The sequence below is a fragment of the Vicia villosa genome, linkage group LG4 (genome assembly GCF_029867415.1).
Source record: "Vicia villosa cultivar HV-30 ecotype Madison, WI linkage group LG4, Vvil1.0, whole genome shotgun sequence".
Taxonomy (NCBI): domain Eukaryota; kingdom Viridiplantae; phylum Streptophyta; class Magnoliopsida; order Fabales; family Fabaceae; genus Vicia; species Vicia villosa.
This window is the reverse complement of record NC_081183.1, coordinates 135,065,016-135,085,562: the sequence shown is the minus strand read 5'-3', so window position 1 is coordinate 135,085,562 and position 20,547 is coordinate 135,065,016. Positions and strand designations below refer to the sequence as shown.

At 34.2% G+C, this 20,547-nt stretch overlaps 2 protein-coding genes across 2 annotated transcripts; both read right to left on the bottom strand.

The window, feature by feature from the left end:
* Positions 1-6,242: 6,242 nt before the first annotated feature.
* LOC131597928 (uncharacterized) lies at positions 6,243-7,746 on the bottom strand. Its single transcript, XM_058870586.1, has 2 exons — positions 7,030-7,746; positions 6,243-6,962 (listed from the first exon to the last, which is right to left on the bottom strand). Exons 1-2 carry the CDS (start codon positions 7,744-7,746, stop codon positions 6,243-6,245), a joined length of 1,437 nt encoding a protein of 478 aa, XP_058726569.1.
* An 11,075-nt stretch (positions 7,747-18,821) lies between these two features.
* LOC131599730 (glucan endo-1,3-beta-glucosidase, basic isoform-like) lies at positions 18,822-20,244 on the bottom strand. The gene is made up of 2 exons (XM_058872002.1): positions 20,089-20,244; positions 18,822-19,979 (listed from the first exon to the last, which is right to left on the bottom strand). Exons 1-2 carry the CDS (start codon positions 20,165-20,167, stop codon positions 18,961-18,963), a joined length of 1,098 nt encoding a protein of 365 aa, XP_058727985.1. The 5' UTR covers positions 20,168-20,244; the 3' UTR covers positions 18,822-18,960.
* Positions 20,245-20,547: the final 303 nt, after the last annotated feature.

The window sequence follows — 20,547 nt, the reverse complement described above, 5'->3', positions numbered from 1 at the left end:
GAAATCTCTGGAGAGCTTTCAGAAGAGAGATTCATTCTGACCTTCTGAAGCTTCAAGAAGCTTGTATGGCTGATGCTCCTGGTCCTTCTGGATTTCTTAGGGACTTTGAAGAAAGCTACTTCTTTCCCATCACCAGCTGGAAATCTCTTGAAGAGAAAGAATCTGTTGATGAGCTTGAAGAAGTTCATCCTCTGGCTATGGTTGTATTGAAGCCTCAATACAACATTCTGACTGGCGACTTTCAGTCCTTATTCAACTGGCTTAGAGAGAATCCCTCTGTTAAAGCACCAAATATGGTATATTTAGAAGTTGAATACCCATCAGAACCGGTTGCTCCAACACCTCCAGAGAATCTGGCTGACATTCTTTTGGCTCTTGAGAATCCAGATGCTGAGATCCCTGCTCCTGTGTATTCTAAAGATGCTTTTGCGTCAGAAGCTGATGTTGAGAATCATCCTGCTAAGAAAACTCCTGCTAAGGAAAATCAAGATGATGTTCTCATGATTGAAGCAAATGCTGAGAATCCTCATGTCATGAATAATAGCTTTGATGCTTCTTCTGCTGGACCTTCTCTCTCTGTTTTGATAAACACTATGAAGGCTCTTCAATAGAATCAAGCTGATTTGGCTACCCGTCTGGACAAGCACGAGGATACTCATGATGAGTTCATATCATTCATGAAGAATCAGAAGGAAGACACTACTAAGATTAAGAACCTTCTGGCCATCTTAGATAATAGGCTTGGCCCGTCGTAGTATGTCTTTGGTCTTAGTTTGTTTTCTTTGTTTCTATGCATCTACTTGACTTGCATCTGTTTCTATCTTTTGTACCTTCTGATATTTTTTATCAATAAAAGTTATCTTCTTCACTCTGTGTGTCTTTTATCATCTGAATCTTTTATGCTTTTTGATGTTATGAAAAAAAGGGAGAGAAACATGATAATTGAATTGGTTTATTATATCAGTTGCTGGGATTAAGTCTCAACATTTCCTAACATTATTTGCAAGTTCTATGTCTTTGAGATTTTTTGCAGGATTGAAGATATTCTGAAAAAGCTCAACATGAGAAGCAAATACATGGGAAAAGCAATTCTATAAAGAAGCATGCTCTTGGAGAATTGAAGCTAGCTTAGTGCTGTGAAGCTTCGAGATCAGAAGCAAGAAGAATGATATGATACATTTTTTCTTAAGAATGCTCTGATAAATTCATGCTCTAATACTTTTTGTTTAGTATGCTCTGATACATTCCAGGATGTAAAAATGCTCTGATACATTCAAGAATGTTCTGATACAATCAAGCATGCTATGATTCAATTGATTACAAAGGAGATATTCAAAGCTCTGAAGCTGTCCTATGGAAGCAAGAAGCAGAAGCTCTGAATATTCTGAAGTTCTATGCTAAGTGAAAGTCTCGACTGAAATGAAAAAATACTCAAGGAAGTCTTTTAGTTATAAATTCTTCCAGTATTAATTTCAGGGGGAGATTGTTAATCTCAGGGGGTGACATATTCACACACTCTGATTATATGTTTATGCTATATTTGTGTAATTGTCTTTTGTCATATGATATTCTGGTTACAAATTCATATTAATTATATATGTTTTTGTCATCATCAAAAAGGGGGAGATTGTTAGAACAAGATTTGTTCTGATCAATATTCTGTGTTTTGATGATAACGTTATATATGAATTTTGTATAAGACAATGTGATACTCTAATCCTTTGCATTTTCCATTTCAGGAAATATATAAAGAGTATGCACAATTCAGCGCTAAGAAGCACTGACTCAGAAGGTTATGGATGGCTACATCAGAACATGCTCTGGCAAGACATCAGAAGATTGTCAAGCAGAATCAGAACATGGACTATGAAGCATCAGTAGAACATGAAGTCAGAAGTAGAAGCACTGAAGTTCTGATCAGAAGCAGCTAGAGAACTCTTGCGCAAAATACCAAAACGCTGTCAAATTCAAAGCTCACGAACTTTATCTTCAACCTCACAAACTCTTGTAATATTTTAGTGAGTGTTGAGCTTAGAACTTAAGAGAAATATCACTGTTGTGATTATAGCTTTATAAGAAGCAAATCAATACTCTTGTGAACATTATTTTACATTGATTGTAAAAGGTTTCTAGAGTGATCAGTGTGATCAGTAGACTCTAGAAGACTTAGAAGTTTTCTAAGTGGTGAATTCCTAGAGTGATCAAGTTGTGATCTGTATACTCTAGAAGACTTAGAAGTTTTCTAAGTGGATAACCATTGTAATCAGTTGGATTAGTGGATTAAATCCTCAGTTGAGGTAAATCACTCTAAGGGGGTGGACTGGAGTAGTTTCGTTTACAACGAACCAGGATAAAAATAATTGTGTTCATTGTTTTTATCTTACAAGTTTTTAAAGTCACACTTATTCAAACCCTCCCCCCCCCTTTGTAAGTTTTTTTCTATCCTTCAAGTCACACTTCTGATATAATGCAGGCTAGAAGATGGCTTAGGCAAGGAGATCCAATCTCCCCTTTGCTGTTTGTACTAATGTTGGAATATTTGGACAGACTTCTGATGAAAATGCTAGCAAATCCTGATTTCAAATATCACTCAAAGTGTGAGAAAGCTGGTATAACCAACCTCACCTTTGCAGATGATATATTATTATTTTGTAGAGGAGACACCAAATCTGTACAAATGATGCTCAAGACTATGCAGGATTTCTTTGAGTCAACAGGGTTGGTGATGAGCCCAAAGAAGTGTCAAGTCTTCTGTAGAGGAATGGATAGAGAGACAAAAGATATTATAGTTCAGACAACTGGATTTGCGGAGGGCCAACTTCCTATGAAATACCTAGGAGTGCCAATCACCAGTAAGAGGTTAAGTATTAACCACTATCTGCCTCTGAGTGATATAATATATTTGCTTCAAAAAAAATTATTCTTAAAATGCGATTTTAGGTATTTCATCTATTTATAGAAAAGAAATTGGATATCATAATTTTTAAAAATCACTTAATTTTGAAGCTATTTCAAATAGATTTTCATAAAAATTATTTTTAAAATACAACTTTTTAAAAAAATTACCATTTTGACTAAATTTGGTATTCAATAGTATGTTTATGTTATAGGATGTCAAAATTAGTGTTTTATTTTCAAAAAAATGAAAATAAACAAGGTTGTAATATTTTGAAAAACGGTTTTAAAAAATCAATTTTAAAAAAACAAAAAAAAAATCTATTTTTTAAAGCTGAAACAAATCATATAAAAATGAAAATAGAAAAATGACTTGCAGAATATATAAATAATATTGTTTTATTGAAAACAATATAAATGAAACGTTACACATGCTGAAATAAGAATTAAAATTGATGTGACGTAAAAGATGAAGAGATGTCCATAATATGACCCGTAGCTCATAATTAATATATTATAATAGATTATAAGTGTTCGAGTTGATTATATAAAGGGGCTTGCTATGTCTATAGTCAAACAAATAAATAGGTGAACACAAACCATGCCCAAAAACTCAAAATTCATTTACAATGGGAAACAACCACAACTCTAACCTAAGAAAGAATTGCACTTCTTTTGAAGGCACCAACACTGCTACAAGAGCATGCTTTGGAGACTCCTTTAGAGTTGAAATGATCCACAAGCAAGAAAATAACAACACAGAGGTTTGGAGTGCAAAATACCTAATAGGTGAGAAACTAGAGCCCGATGTTGATCTTCAACTGCAAGCCAAACACGACAACAGAAGCCTTGAGAGCATACGATTCGCGTTACGCAACTACGCTGATAATAAAACCGATATCTTAGTGAATATCACTCGTGTTAATGATGGTCTTCAAGGAGGAATAACAGGAGTTAATTCTTCTGGAGCTTCATCTACCTTCGTAAACGACGAACAAGATTACTCAATAGAAACTACTATTATCTCATGTGATAGCTCCATTAGAGACGGATTTGTTATTCTCCAAATGAAGAAACTGGAGTATTCTGATATTGCTTTCAAGGTGGCTATGGCACACTATTATGTTACCAAAACGGTTGGTTTATATGTGGAGGCAACGATTTGTCGCAATAAATATAGAGGTTTTGTGGTTGAAGTGAATGGTCCTTTCAAATACCAAAGTGTTTTTCTGCGGAAGATTATGGATGAAACTCGTCTTGCAGGTATTTGGTCGCCAGGAGGAAAGCCTAGTGCAGAAACTAGTGGGGATTCCAGTTCATCTTTACATGATGAGAATGTAGTAGTAGGTCAAATTGTTAAGAATGCTTCTAACAAAGGCTTAATCAATGCAAATGGTTACACTAATGGATCTCTAAATAATTCTATTTTTTGTACAATTATGTAAATTAAAAATTTATATATTGTTCAAGTATTTTATTGTTCTTTTTCTTCTTACTTAAGGGTGTGCATAAGAAATTACAGAATAACTATGGCCTCAACAAATGGAGCCCCACACTAATCATGCAAAGAAAATAAATGAACATTAAATGTTCATTATTTACTTTCTTTTTTGAAAACTCCATTAATGGTTAGTAAATAAAGAGAATAAGATGACAATGCATACATTGTAGCACTAAGTACTTTAACAAATTATTCGGCTCAAAAGAATATTGGTCTTTGGATCTTTGCCATAAAATTATGCCACCCTTCTTGAGAAAAAGGAGAAAAAAAAGTTATTCTATACCAACATTATTTGAGGATAAGAGAGTGGGAATAATAGGAAGATCTCAAATTATTATTTACTTGATCCTCTTTTTTGAAAAATTTTAAATTAAGTTTTTATAATAGGTTTAACTCTTTCTAATTTAAAAAATTGAATTTTGATAGATTAAGTTTTATTCAATTTAATTTTTAAGCTTAATGTTTAGTGATGTGTGGATCGCAACCAACCGTAACATTGATCTGGAAAACCAGCATAGCGCTCTTGAACGTATTTTCGTGCGTTCTTCCTTTGCTTTATCATTAGGTCTTTTGTTTTGGACCTTGTGGGTGACTCATAAAAGTTGCACCCAAGCCCTTGTCTCTATTTTGCATAAATGATTTTCACACTACTACGGAAAATTCAATTGACAACGGTTGGAAAAGAAATATAACAACGAGGGTCCAGGCGTTGTTATGTCGAGTGTCGTTGAATATATGATACTTACAATCATGGCCCAGTAGCCGTTGTGATAAACTGGAAAGCGCGCTCCCTATCACAACAGTTTTCCAAAAGACCGTTGTGATAAATTTAATGGTCCTAGGTTTGATTTCCAGCTCTATCGTTTTGATATTTTTTCTGGACAGCGCGCGAGATATTATAACGGTTATGACTATAAGTGTTGTTAAAGTTTCTGCATAATCAACAAATATTATCCTGCTTTTATAATTAATCCCATTTTTTAACCTGTATTATTGTTCACAGACTCACATTTGTGATAAAGTTATCTGAATAATATTAATTGTATCATATTCATAATATCACATAATTGTATCATATTCAATTGTACCATAACAAACATCCTACAATTTATCAGAACAAACAATCTACAGTTTACACATTACATAACATCACATAATTGTTACTTGGTGTTTTGATGTCTTGTCTCTTGGTGTCTTGACTCTAAAAACCTATAATTTCAAATAATTATACTTGTTAGTAAAAAATACTTGGAAACTATAACATACATGAATATATTATGAATAAAGAATAAATTACGTACTTGTTAATTTTCTCAAATGCCTTCTTCATGATCGATTCGAATAGCTTGGACACCATTTCCATCAACTTCATCATATGAGGTAGGAACTTGTGCAGTGTAAGAAGGTGTGGACGAAATATCAGGACTTTCATCACTAAGAGGAATGTGTTTTCCTTGGAGAACGATTTACCATTCCTAATATGTCTGATGGGTCAGTAACATAGAAAATTTGTTTTGCTTGAGAAGCCATGATGAATGGTTCGATCATAGAAGTTGTTACATTAATACATGACAATCATGAGATTTTAAACCAAATCACTTGAGATCTTTCATTGATACAAGTTTCTTGATATTTGATGAGTAATCTTGTGGAACTTTAATACCTTGCAAGCAGTCGTAGAAATTTTTCTTTTCCTTTTTAGATAGAATGTGACATGCTAGAGGAAGATAAGTTCTTTTTCCCTTCTCTATTGGAGCCAACTATTTACGTATACCCATCGCCTCCATATTAAGACGGGAAATTTTACTATCTTTAGTCTTGCCTGAAATATTTAAAAGTGTGCCAATCAAACTATCACACACATTTTTTTCACGTGCATCACATCAAGACAATGTCTAACATCAAGACTTGACCAATATGGAAGATCAAAAAAGATGAACCTCTTTTTCCATATATTTTTCGCAATTGCCCATTTTTCTTTTTCTCTCTTCCCGAAGACAACGTTAATGTGTTCCTGTTGTTGATAAATTTTATCCCCGGTTAAAGGTTCAGGAGCCTCATCAAACTCTTGCTCTCCATTAAAAACCTTCCGCAATCTACGATACGGATGACCGGGTTTTAGAAATTTTTGATGCCCAAGGTAAACGGTCTTTTTTCCAGACTCATGTTGGTGATAACAAGTATCATATTCAAAAATAGGACATGCTTTATGTTCTTTGACACTATATTCAGCCAAGTTACCGTAAGTAGGAAAGTCGTTGATTGTGAAAAATAACATTGCATCCATCTTAAACTTTTCCCCATAATATGCATCATCAACTTCAACGCCTTCATCCCACAAGAGTCGTAAATCATCAATTAATGGACTTAGATAACCAAAGGGGTTCATTTCATCGGTGGCAAGCCCAAGCCTAAGGTTTCTTGGCTCAACTCCAAAATCCGAAAACAACGAATCAATTTTCTTCCATTGCAACAAATCAGCTACATGGCGAATGTTCCCACCATGAGTCATTTCATCTGCATGCCATCTAAGATTCTTTGTGTCATTTGAATTAGCAAAAAGTATCTTAAATCGTGAAACTATTAGTAAGTAACATAACACTTTAGCATGATTGAGGATGCTTCCTACTAACATTGTCGTAGTCATTGTCATCACCATTGTTGGCATTGAGCTTGTAATGCGACAAACCATATTTCATACATTGAAACAAGTCTTCACACTCTTTCCTGTATAATATGAAATTATTAGGGCAAGCATGTATTTTGATATACTCCATACCAATTGTACACAATATCTTCTTGGCCTCATAGCAACAATCCGAAAATTTGTTATCTTCTGGTAACATTTGATTTACCAATTCAAGCAACTCTGTGAAACTTTTATCCGACCATCCATTTTTTGCCTTCAGGTTAAATAATTTTAACACAGCCGACAATCGTGTAAAATTTGTGCATCTCTTATATAAAGGGGTGTCTTTATCACTATATAAGGTATCATAAATATGAGCATTCTTAAAAGAAGATTCTCCAATATCACGGAACATATCCTCTAGTTCATCCTCCATATATTCCTCTTCATCCACTCTTTGACTTTGGGGAGCCCGACTTTCCTCTTTATCCACCTCACCATGCCACATCCATGTTATATAATTTTGACATATACCATCACAACAAAGGTGCTGGAATATTTCTTTCTTTGTACCCTTATTGATATTCACGCAAACAACACAAGGACAATAAAAGATACCATTATTGTCAGGAAGATGTTTATCAGCGTATTCAAGGAATTCAAGAACACCTTTCTCATAAACCGGACCTAGTCTATCGGCTTTCATCCAACTAAGACCCATAACAACTTCTGAAATTTATACACGTATAATAATGTGAATGACACACTAAAATCTAAACCTAAAGAAAATTTAAACCTAAAGCATATGAAAAATATACTCTCATACTGACTTAAGCATGTATACAAAGAAAAAAGGAATGAAGATGTTGAAGAGTACCGTACTTCGAAGCTGAAGAATCTTATGCACGTAAGGAATGAAGATGTTAAAGAGTACCGTACTTCAAAGCTAAAGAATCAAATGAACAAAGAGGGTGAAGACTTGAGCATATACAACATAAACTAAGAAAATACAAATATAGATGTTGAAGAGAACTGTACTAGGCAGCTAGAGAAACAAATGAATGAAGAGGGTGAAGATTTGAGCTCCAAATGAATGGATACGAAGATGGTAAAGATTAGGCCACCTTTGTCGTCTCTAGCTCCCTTGTTCACCTTGGTCGTCTTATAAAAAATACTAAATAAGTTTTGTTTTAATTTATAAGTAAACCATTTAATCACGTTTGGAAAAAGCAACCGTAGTGGAAACTTAAGTCCTCTAACAACGGTTTGAAGGATAGAAAAACACTTAGAAATGGGGGGTTTGAATAAGTGTAGTTTTAAAACTCTTAAGATAAAAACAATTTGCACAATGATTTTTATCCTGGTTTGTTGTTAACTAAACTAATCCAGTCCACCCCCTTGGAGTGATTTACCTCACCTGAGGATTTAATCCATTAATCAACCTTGATTACAATGGTTTTCCACTTAGATACCTTCTAAGTCTTCTAGAGTATTCTGATCACACCTTGATCACTCTAGGAACCTTATACAAATGAATGTAAAATAAATCTTACAAGAGTATTACAATGCTTCTTAATAAGCTATAATCACAATTGTGATATTTCTCTTAAGTTTAAGCTTAATCTCACTAAGATATTACAACAGTAATGAAGTGAGGTTGAAGATGAAGTTTGAGAGCTTTATGAATTTGACAGCGTTTCTGTATGTTTGCGCAAAATGTTGTATTCAGATTCTCATCAGAACTTCTATTTATAGGCGTTTGAGAAGATGACCGTTGGGAGCATTTAATGCGTTGCGTGATCCGTACAGCATTACATTTAATGTTTCACTCTTTTGTCAACTACCTTGAGCCTTGCTTTTCCTGCTTTAACTGACTTTTCCTTTAATAGCTTCTAACGTTCCTTTTGTCAGTCAGCGTAGTCTGCCATCTTGTACTTGCTTCTGATCTAATGTTTGTATAAACAACGTTTGAATTTCATCAGAGTCAAACAGCTTGGTGCAGAGCATCTTCTTGTCTTCTGACCTTGAAGTGCTTCTAGCGTGATACCATGAGAACTTCAGTGCTTCTGCTTCTGATCTCAAGTTCTTATGATGCTTCAATAGATCATGTTCTGATTTTGCTTGACCATCTTCTAATGTCTTGCTAGATCATGTTCTGATGTTGCATGCTGAACCTTCTGAGTCAGTGCTTCTTGCGCTGAATTTGTGCATACTCTTTATATGTTTCCTGAAATGGAAATTGCATAGGATTAGAGTACCACATTATCTTATACAAAATTCATATACCTTGTTATCATCAAAACTAAGAATATTGATCAGAACAATTCTTGTTCTAACACGGTTGGGGTATTAACCGTTGTTAAATCATTTAAAATTTATTTTTTAAATAATGGAGATATGTGACACACGCTTAATGCACTCTAAAAAATGGAAACAATGTAGTAGTTGAGAATCGAAGTGGGCTACACGTCATGTTTTACTATGGTGTTTAAAATCAACCGTCATTAAATTACTATTTATAAATCCAGCAACTCACTGGGCGCGAAAATTTTAACCTATCACTACGGTGTATATGAATATGTTGTAAACATGACTTTGTTGTTTGTACTTTTTGTAGTAATGTCATGGACGCTTCAACTCGGTTATTCGAATCGTGGAGGTGGATAGACTTAAAGGACGCTACTGTCATTGAGAATATGCATATTGAATTATTTTCTTGTAGTTGATAATGGTGTGTAGTGGATCGTACGATCTTTAATAGTTGAGGCGCATATAAGAGGCTCCTAAAGCATCATTTTTCCCTTTTTGATGATTCATGCCTTGCAAAAATAACTCTTTCTTTCCTTTTATCGCCATTCTTTCTTGCAAGTTATGTTGTCCCAGATTTTAGTTAAGTTTGTGTGTGATATTTCGCTCATTTGCACTTAAAATGCTTCAACAATCGCTAATTTTCCATATAATAAAACTAAATTCTTCCCCTTGCTTTCACCTTTTTTTATATGGTTACCTGGGTAGCGAGCTTTGCTACTTCTGCTTCTCTTTCGAAAGACTTTTCTATTGTTGACACTTTCTGATAGGAGTGGTTGTGCTTGAACTTGCTTGTGTATCCCATATTGTTCATATTAGTCTCTTCTTCGTAGAGTTTCATATTACGGATAGTGTGTCAACCATGATCTAGAATATGAAAAGAGATATCCATATCGATTGGGTGGACCGAGAATTATTGGAGTCTCTCTCCGCCTTCACCTCTAAGGGTGGCTTAGATTACACTTTGACACATCATGTTTTACTATAGAGTTTAAAATCAACCGTCATAAAATTACTATTTATAAATCCAGGAACTCAATGGGCGTGAAAATTTTAACCTATCACTACGGTGTATATGAATATGTTATAAACATGGCGTTGTTGTTTGTACTTTTTGTAGTAACCTCATGTACGCTTCAACTCGGTTATTTGATTCGTGGAGGTGAAGAGACTTAAAGGACGCTACTGTCATTGAGAATATGCATATTGAATTATTTTCCTGTAGTTGATAATGGTGTGTAGTGGATCGTACGATCTTTAATAGTTGAGGCGCATATAAGAGGCTCCTAATGCATCATTTTCTCATTTTTGATGATTCATGCCTTGCAAAAATAACTCTTTCTTTCCTTTTATCGCCATTCTTTCTTGCAATTTATGTTGTCCCGGATTTTAGTTAAGTTTGTGTGTGATATTTCGCTCATTTTCACTTGAAATGCTTCAACAATCGCGAATTTTCCATATAATAAAACTAAATTCTCCTCCTTGCTTTCACCTTTTTTGTCTATGGCTACTTGGGTAGCGAGCTTTGATACTTCTGCTTCTCTTTCGAAAGACTTTTCTATTGTTGACACTTTCTGATAGGAGTGGTTGTGCTTGAACTTGCTTGTGTATCCCATATTGTTCATATTAGTCTCTTCTTTGTAGAGTTTCATATTACGGATAGTGTGTCAACCATGATCTAGAATATGAAAAGAGATATCCATATCGATTGGGTGGACCGAGAATTATTGGAGACTCTCTCCGCCTTCACCTCTAAGGGTGGCTTAGATTACACTTTGACACATCATGTTTTACTATAGAGTTTAAAATCAACCGTCATAAAATTACTATTTATAAATCCAGGAACTCAATGGGCGTGAAAATTTTAACCTATCACTACGGTGTATATGAATATGTTATAAACATGGCGTTGTTGTTTGTACTTTTTGTAGTAACCTCATGTACGCTTCAACTCGGTTATTTGATTCGTGGAGGTGAAGAGACTTAAAGGACGCTACTGTCATTGAGAATATGCATATTGAATTATTTTCCTGTAGTTGATAATGGTGTGTAGTGGATCGTACGATCTTTAATAGTTGAGGCGCATATAAGAGGCTCCTAAAGCATCATTTTCTCATTTTTGATGATTCATGCCTTGCAAAAATAACTCTTTCTTTCCTTTTATCGCCATTCTTTCTTGCAATTTATGTTGTCCCGGATTTTAGTTAAGTTTGTGTGTGATATTTCGCTCATTTTCACTTGAAATGCTTCAACAATCGCGAATTTTCCATATAATAAAACTAAATTCTTCTCCTTGCTTTCACCTTTTTTGTCTATGGCTACTTGGGTAGCGAGCTTTGATACTTCTGCTTCTCTTTCGAAAGACTTTTCTATTGTTGACACTTTCTGATAGGAGTGGTTGTGCTTGAACTTGCTTGTGTATCCCATATTGTTCATATTAGTCTTTTCTTCACAGAGTTTCATATTATGGATAGTGTGTCAATCATGCTCTAGAATATGAAAAGAGATATCCATATCGATTGGGTGGACCGAGAAATATTGGAGACTCTCTCTGCCTGCACCTCTAAGGGTGGCTTAGATTACACTTTGACTGATGTGGGATCTTTGTCTAAACAGGGAGTGTTTCTATCAGATGGAGAATAAATGATATGTAGCGAATATGACTAGTGTCATTCCCTTCTAGAAGTGCTTATTCTCCCTCATGTACTTCCATTTTCCATTCATTGACTTTGAGATCAGTTTTATGAATCACTTGATAATCGCCCCTGCAACTTCATTCGGCGAGCTGGGCATTTGTCAAGGTTTTTCAACATTAGTGTGAACAAAAGGGGGATAGTCTATTGTGGTGATATTCTTCCATTTCTTAAAGACTCAAAATAACACAACTAATCACGCATATAATTTAGATATGATTTCTTTGAGTAAAACTCCAAATTCTTTGAGACCTATTATGATAGCATGAATCATTGAAAGGATCGCTTCTTCTTGGTTACTACCATGAACGAAGAATATCATGCAAATATATATAAAATAGAACTTTTTCCTTCATATGTGTGTACGGACTTACTCCTCTAGTTATGGAGTTAGAGTCATTTCTTGATGGGGAACATTATGTTTACAAAGAGGGGGACCTATTTCAAGAAGAGGTATACTTGAAAAGGCAATTGGTGGCCTTTTAAAGGATCTTGGTTATGCCTACATCGTAACTCCTTCTGATGCAACGTCAAAGAAGCGACTAAAAGCATTCATTGAGACTCGTTGACTGGCGAACACTAGAACGGAAAGGGATAGGAAATATATCTTTGGAAAGTGACATATATATATATATATATATATATATATATATATATATATATATATATATATATATATATATATATATATATATATATATATATATATATATATATTACTCATCAAATTCTTTCTAGAATAATTCCTTCTTTAACGTATCCCTTATTGGTTACGTAGATGTGATGAAGAGTGTGGAAGTAATAGGGCCGATGAAAAGGTATTTTTGAGATACCTTTCCTTTGGCGTGTAATTTGAAAACTCCGTCTATTAGGGCAACTTCTACTTCAAGAATTCTGACTAGGCGACTGTTCAGACTACTTATTTTGTATATCAATTGGAATTTAACGTTTCACTTGCCCGAGTAATGGTGGATGACATTATATGCTCTTTTCAGCCTAAGGTTGGGGGAAATCCAACTCGTAGCCCTAAATTTAGAGAATTTTGGCTATAACTGCTAAGGAGATCAAAGACTGAAGGACCAGAAACGATGCCCTATAGAGACATCTTCATAGTCTTCGTTTAATTTTTTTCTTCATTACTCTCTGGCTACTTTGTTGTTGAATTTTATAGGCGGGTATTAAATCTTTTTCTATTGTACGGACAAGTTTATCTTGTGCGGTGCACTCCTTTCCCTTTGCGTTTTTCATGGGGTGATGGTTTTTAATGAGGTCCCTCACTTTATTTTAGAGAATTTATGTTTGCTAGTTATTACCTTTTTGCAGTAAATTCACAAGCTAGGAAAAAGATTGTCCCATAATGGCAATCAAAATATTGGATCCCTAAGTGGGATCCTTGCCGCCCATAGAGGTGGTCAAAATGAAGAATCTCTAAGAGGAATCCTTGGCGCCCATAGAGGAGATCAAAATGCTGGATCCCTAAGTTGAACTTGTTGGACAAGTGACTTAAGCACAAAAGGGAGATGAATTGGGGTATTTAAAATCGTGATTAATTTTATACTTTTCTCGATTAAGTTTGTATTAATAATTTTGGTTGAGTGAATTGCAACGGAAATGAAATAATGAAAGTTATTTGCAGAAATTAAAATGATATGGTTAAAGAGATTGCATGAGAGATTTATACAGGTTTGGCCGAACATTGGCCTAGTCCTGTCCCTGATAGGTCTTCTTGAGATTTTTATAGGCTTATCCCCAATAGAAAATAGCTTTTACCACGGGCTAAACTAGAACCCTCGTAGATATATTTCATACTCATCTCAATAACCAAAAACAAATTTTTCTGGGCAAAGCTCAATAAACCACAACAAATATTTTAAGACTTGTTTATCTCACGAACCAAACTCAATCCTCTCAATTAAGAGGGAGTTAGGGATATTTGTGGAGATAATTAAAAAATTAAAATTAAAATTAAATTTTATTTCTTTTAAATAGAAAAGAAAGGACAATACGAGAATTGGTGAGAAAAGAGCAAGAAAGGAGAAAAGGCCCTAGCAGAACAAGAGTGAGAAAAAGGGAGATTCTATTGTCAAGTTTAGGGCTTTTTCACATATTTATGATAAGTGTGCTTAATATTGTAGTATAGAGAGGGATCATAACCCTCTTTCTTCTTCCTTTCTCCCCTGTCCTCCATTGTCGAGGGTTTATGAATTGTGTGAGATTTGAGCAAAACCTCCACAATTGGATTGATGCTATGGATTTTAATTGTGTTAATCATGCTAATTTTTGTTGTTAATGTGAATTTGTGTGATGAGATGCCATGAGGACATTGGAGATGATGGTGTTCATATGTTAATGTCAGGCATTGATGAAAAACATGATGATTTCTTGTGATAATGTTGATTTTGATTTTGTATTCTATTTTGGGGGGGGGGGGGGGGGGGCGTAGCAAGACTCTGCATTTTGTATGGAGAATTTAGTTTTGCGAGTAAATTTAATTTCGTGAATCCATTTAAGGCACAGTTTGAAGTGTTGGGAAACTGACGCTTAATAATATCTTATAACAATGATTTATGGGTGAGAAAAGGTACATGAAAATATGAATATTATGTTTTATTGTGATATGAGGTGATTGTTGAATAATTATGTAAGCATGACTTGATGGTTGCCATGTGTAGAGTTGTAATGCTGGGATGTTCCGACTGGTTATATGAATGTTATAATGATAAATATTGTTGAGATACTGTATGATTTTAATGATTGTGTCGAGTTATGTGGAGTTTGATTTTGTTCGGTGGAACCATTGTGTGTCCTTTTAATGGCAATGATTTTTTATACTGAGTTGTGATGATTATTATGCTGGTGTGTTCGGTTCAGATATGGAACCGATTGTTGTGGGGCCTATATTGGCAATATTATGATAAATTTTTGTTTAGAGATGAAACCAATGTTAAGTAATGTAGGTGGAGGTTGAGATGAACCTTATATGATTTTATGTATCATTCATGCATCATGTAGAGAGGTGATAGGTGAGGTTTTGGTCCATGGACGAATTATAATCTAGAGATTCAGAGATGTAACCATTGATGAGATCAGGGTTTAGAGATGGAGCTCGTGGATGAATTCAGTAACATAACTCTGAAACTTCCAAACTTTGGTACCACATGCACTGTAAAGTAGAGTTGACAAGTACATTACATCCATTCTCCATATATGAATTTCTATGATTGGTGGGTGATATTTGATTGTGCACAATGATGAAATGGATGATTATTATGGGTTAATATTCATGTTGATTGTTTTATTCTTAATGTTTATGCACCATTAACTTATATGAATAAATTATCACCCCCTGTTTGTTTTCTATGGTGTTCTATACACATGTGATGCAGATCATCAGGTTGAGTCTTAGGAGTAATTGTCGTTCTTACTTGTGTTGATGGCGTAGTTTCCTCTTCGTCTACTTTATTTATGCTTTGATGTTTGTCGTATTCTGGTCAGCTTTTAGTTTTTTGTTAGTCACTCTGATAGTGTAACATCGAGACGAGATTACTATGTTATACTTGTTATGTTGATTGTTCAAAATATTTTTATTATTAAGTTTTAAAGTTAATTTCCATATTCAGAAATTATTTTAAATGATAAAAAGCATGTGTGACACCCAGTGGTTGTATTTAATTTTCATAGATTTCGCTACATGTGTGAAAAATACATGTTTTGGGGTTTTTGGTGTTACATAGTTGGTATCAGAATAGGTTTGTCCATTCGGCCTAGGTTGTGAGAATTATTTTAATTCCTTAGCATGCGACATGTTTATGAACATTGTCGATGCTCGTTTCTTTTTATTTTCAACAGCTAGCCAGCAGGAGTGAGATTAAAACAAGTGGGGGAGAAGTTTGTGCTTCTTTGAGATGTTTCAAATGTGGAGTTTTTGCTTAGTGTGTCGTTGATTGCACGAGTGCGGGTTTTGGACGAGGTTGTGTGGTTTCCCAAACAAATTATAGAAAACCATACAGAATAATAAAATGTCGCTGATGGGAGGGTAAGGACCCCTTATCTTCCTAGTTGCCTCTAATCACTCATAGGTAAAGTAATCCCCCCTTACTTTGAAATTGAAGCTTTTTGACAAATTATCCCAAAGCCCTGTTTATTCCAAATTCTCCTTTCACGATCGACCTCTTTCCCAAATTCTATTTTTGTTTTTTATTGATAAATAACTTAGTTTCTTTGTGTTTATTGGTGTGATCAAATGGGATTTGGGATAAATCCCATGTGTCCCCTATACAATGGTTTATAATTGATGATAAAATAGAGATATGAATAATCCTTATGTAATATATTGTTATAAAATCGTTTATGTGAATTGTAATATGTGTGATCGGTGCTTTTGTGATGAAATTAATGTTTGCCAGTTGTGTCTTCCTTATATACCAATTATTCTGAGCTTTTATTAATTGATTTGAGATTTGATTTCGTCCAAAAAAATTGCAGATTATGTTGGATATTTGATTTGATCCTTGAATATCTCAAACAAAAAGATATGATTTAGTTTGTTACAAATTCAAATTTAAATATCTTTAATTTGATTTGATCTACGTATATGTTCAACAAATTATATAATCATATTGTTAACTAGATAGAAATAAAATTTGATCCAATCTTTGTTCAGAGATTCTTCCAAAACGCAGCAGCAAAGTCCTTATGTGCAAGGCCTAGATGTCAAGAAACATGTTGGGGCATCGGGTCCAACATGCTTACCTTTCGCACCTCCATATTGCCTTAGCAAGCTAGAACCACTTGAACACTTTGATCATTTCTCCATGTTTTTGTTTTGAAAAATGCAGCTAATCCAAAGGATAATTATACAAAGAACTTCAATTCTGGGTAAAGGTGGTGAAGGATATGGTTTGCTAATGCGAGCTCCTTTGACAACACTTTTTTGAAATTTTGAAGTTGGAGAATCTGGAAAAAGTTTGTCAACGTGTTCAAAGTAGGAAGGAGACCACATCGTTGAATTGTCACTTGGTGTTGCTTTGACCTTCCTAGGAGCGCATTTTGTTTTTACCGGTTGAGATGGTGATTTCAAATTTGTAGTTTCTGGATAAGAAATCTTCCTCATTTGCTATTTGATATGGAGTTTCATATTATCATTGGCTTTCAATAATCTCTCTTATATCACTTCCCATTCAGTCAAGATAGAGATATATATGATTTACCGTCCTTCATCACACCATTATAATCAAACTTAAGTCTTTTTCAATGAGTGGAAACCTTGTTCATTCGTATTGGGCTATCAAGTTTCAGCTTCTTTGAAATTAGACAAGTACATGGGAGACCATATGCCTTTCTAAGTGTACAATTATACTTTGAACTATCGGAACCTACTTTTTCATCTCGTTTGGCTTTGTGAAAAATAAAATTCAACCCTGCTCGAGATATGTTTCCGATCAAATGTGAATAGAGATTGGTGTCTCAAAATCTATGTTCCAACACTATAATGTTGCGACCAAATGATGTTTGTATCTCATTATACTGATTTTGGATCGTTTAGTTCACAAAGTCTCAATCTCTAAACAAATCACCTTTATTATTTCCCAATCAATTCTTTAGTGTAGCATGGACAGATTCAACTCGGTTAGTTGTTGTAATTGCAAAGTTTCTAACATGATCAGTCCAAGCACAAATAATCTTCTCCTTCACCTGGTCTAAAATTGTACTTTCAACATATTTCAAGAAATTTAGATGTTTCTCACACACCTTGAAAAGTATAATAGAATTAGCATATAATTCTACCGTAGAAGAATTTATTATAACATTTCATGAATCCATTATTCATTCTAGTATCACGCTAGCTTTGATCAATTTTCCATCTTCATCCTTTATTTTTTTGGCCCCTACCATAGGATTAAGTCGATTCTCACATTCCATGTGATGTAATACCTTCAAAGTAATACATATGAAGTAAGAAAGGCCTTTGCAACCAAATTCATCAATATGGCATCTCGATCGTTGATAATGACCTTCGACATGTTTTCTTTGTCCTTCAACATTGCCCAACACACTTCGAAAGCCCAAGTAACATTGTCCTCTTTTTCACTTTCCAGAAATAAAAACCCAACGGAATAAGTCTTTTCAATAATATAAGTCTGTATTTGTTGGACTTATACGTTGAATCAATGATGAGTATAATGGGAAATATGTTGAACAACTTAATGGAATCAAGATGAATCGAAAATATATCTCAAATGATTTCTTTATCCCCGCACACTCGGTACCTAGATACATAATAATTATCATCCAAAAGTTTCAACATTTGTTGCATTTTAGTTCGATCCTTTTTTATCACCTTGTTGTTTCAAAAACAGACATTGTATAGTTGCTTGATGTTTGAGATATTTTCAGGTCTTTTTACGTTTCAAAGTTGCAAGTATGTTTTTAGGATGCACCATGTTCAATGTCATGTAAGAAACTATTTCCTTCTCTTCGGGCAGAAGCCGACATGCAATGGGATGACTAACTATCTTTTGACACATGTTATGATTATGTATACCACAAATCACATTACACCAGAATAATGTCAGCAATAAGGAATAAGATACATGAACTTTTCCTTAAATTTCAATTTTTTTGCCTCCTTTTGATGTGATGAAACATAATAATGAAATTTTGGAGTGCAAAATATTATTATGCATAAAACTTTAGTATATATATATAAATTAAATCCTATTATTATATATTGGTTATGGTTAAATCCTAAATAGTGATAGTCACAAAAACCTCCATCAATATATGCATAAAACTTTAGTATATACATAAATTAAATCCTATTATTATATGTTGGTTTAAAAAACTGACTTTTATTCCAAGTTGTGGTTACAAGATAAAAACTAGACAACCAAATTTATTTCATGCAAACATTCAGAGCAACCTTAATTACATAATTAAATGTCACTCTTAAGAGGAAAAGATACATTAAACATACTACCCTCAATCTCCCAACCTCTTTTCCCCTCAAACCCAAATGGATACTTCTTCTGTTTATTAGGATAAAACACTCCAAAATGTTTCTCCAGCTCAGGACTCTTCTGATTCTCATCAAACAAACCAAATATATAAGTCTCAATAGGACCATTCCTCATTGGAGTCCCCCCTTTAACATGCCTAATCAAATTATCAAGATAAACTCTTGCATTATCATAGGTAGCTGCAAATCCACCATCTGAAGGCCAACCACTTTCAGACACAACAACCTTAACAAAACCAATTCCAGTATTATCAATTGCAGCATGTAATGAATCCAACAAAGCATCAAATAGGTTTTGGTATCCTCTTGAACCATCCCAAACCACAACATTAGGTGAAGTGAATAATGCATAAGGAAGTGAAATGTCTTTAGGGTTACCAGAATAGCTAAAATAAGAGTAAATATTTGCAAATAAAGGTGCATTTGCATATACTAAGTAACCTATAATTGGATCCAAATATGATCTTACATCGCTTCTAAATGAACCTTTAGACGGCGGATACGAGTTTCCTATCAAAGTCATGTCGATAGCGGTTGAAACCTTGATTTGATCTTGTAGACCTTTTGCTCTTATAGCTTGGTAAATATTTTGGATCGCGGGGAGAACGAATTTCGCAAATTGAGATGATCCACCGACCGGATTAACTTCATTGCCGACCGCGATGTATTTGATTTTTACACTAGGGTAGAAGTTTAGTACATTTTTTTGCACCCATTGAATTGCAATTCCATTGTTTGTAGCAATGTTTTGTAGGTCCGAATTCGGCACACCTAACATTAGCTCAATGTTAGAGTTTCTAAGGGCTTCAAGAGCTGCTTGGTTTGGATCATATAACCTCATTCTTTTGATGTTGTTTGATTTGCAAAGATTTATCACTTCACGTTGTGATGGTAGATTGTTTCCCAACATGCCATAGCAAACACCAATTTGAGCACCTGCATGGAAAAGTAGTGTTTTCCTTATAGCAGCATATGTAAAATTGTATTATTCATAATATATACTATTAGTAGTATGTAAGAAGATTAGCTAGGAACTGTTACTTACTGGTCAAGCGAAGATGAACTGTAAAAAGAGCAAAGATTAGCAGTAGAGAAGCCATTATGGTATTGTTGCTTATGATCATGCTATGAAAGAAAGCTATAACACAAAGGAAAGTGTTATAGAATTTGAGTATTAGGGTGAGTCCTATATATATAATTCTGGTAGGTCACATATTTATATAAAATTTCATGTTCAGTGACCATTTTGTATTTTGCATACTAGAATGTATAAAGGTCAAAAAGTTAGACCTTAAGTTAATATGTTTACAGACTGATTCAAAGAATTCTATGGCTGTCACTTTCCTCTTTAGAAATTTCTTGTTTTTTTAATTAATTCTTAATAGATCATTAGACTAGTCGTGGAGTGGATATGTATCTCTGTTGTTGGTCAATAGCTTATGCTTTCCGCCATTTTTAAATATGAATTTCTGTTGTTAGTCAATAGCTTATCCAAATACAGAAA

Excerpts from the sequence above, each read along its gene's own strand:
- LOC131597928 (XM_058870586.1), bottom strand. The coding sequence starts at position 7,746 with ATGGGTCTTAGTTGGATGAAAGCCGATAGACTAGGTCCGGTTTATGAG. Across the intron at positions 6,963-7,029 it reads ATGACAATGACTACGACAAT|ATACTTTTTGCTAATTCAAA; the intron begins GTTAGTAGGAAG and ends TCACGATTTAAG.
- LOC131599730 (XM_058872002.1), bottom strand. The coding sequence starts at position 20,167 with ATGATCATAAGCAACAATACCATAATGGCTTCTCTACTGCTAATCTTT. Across the intron at positions 19,980-20,088 it reads AGTTCATCTTCGCTTGACCA|GTGCTCAAATTGGTGTTTGC; the intron begins GTAAGTAACAGT and ends TTTTCCATGCAG.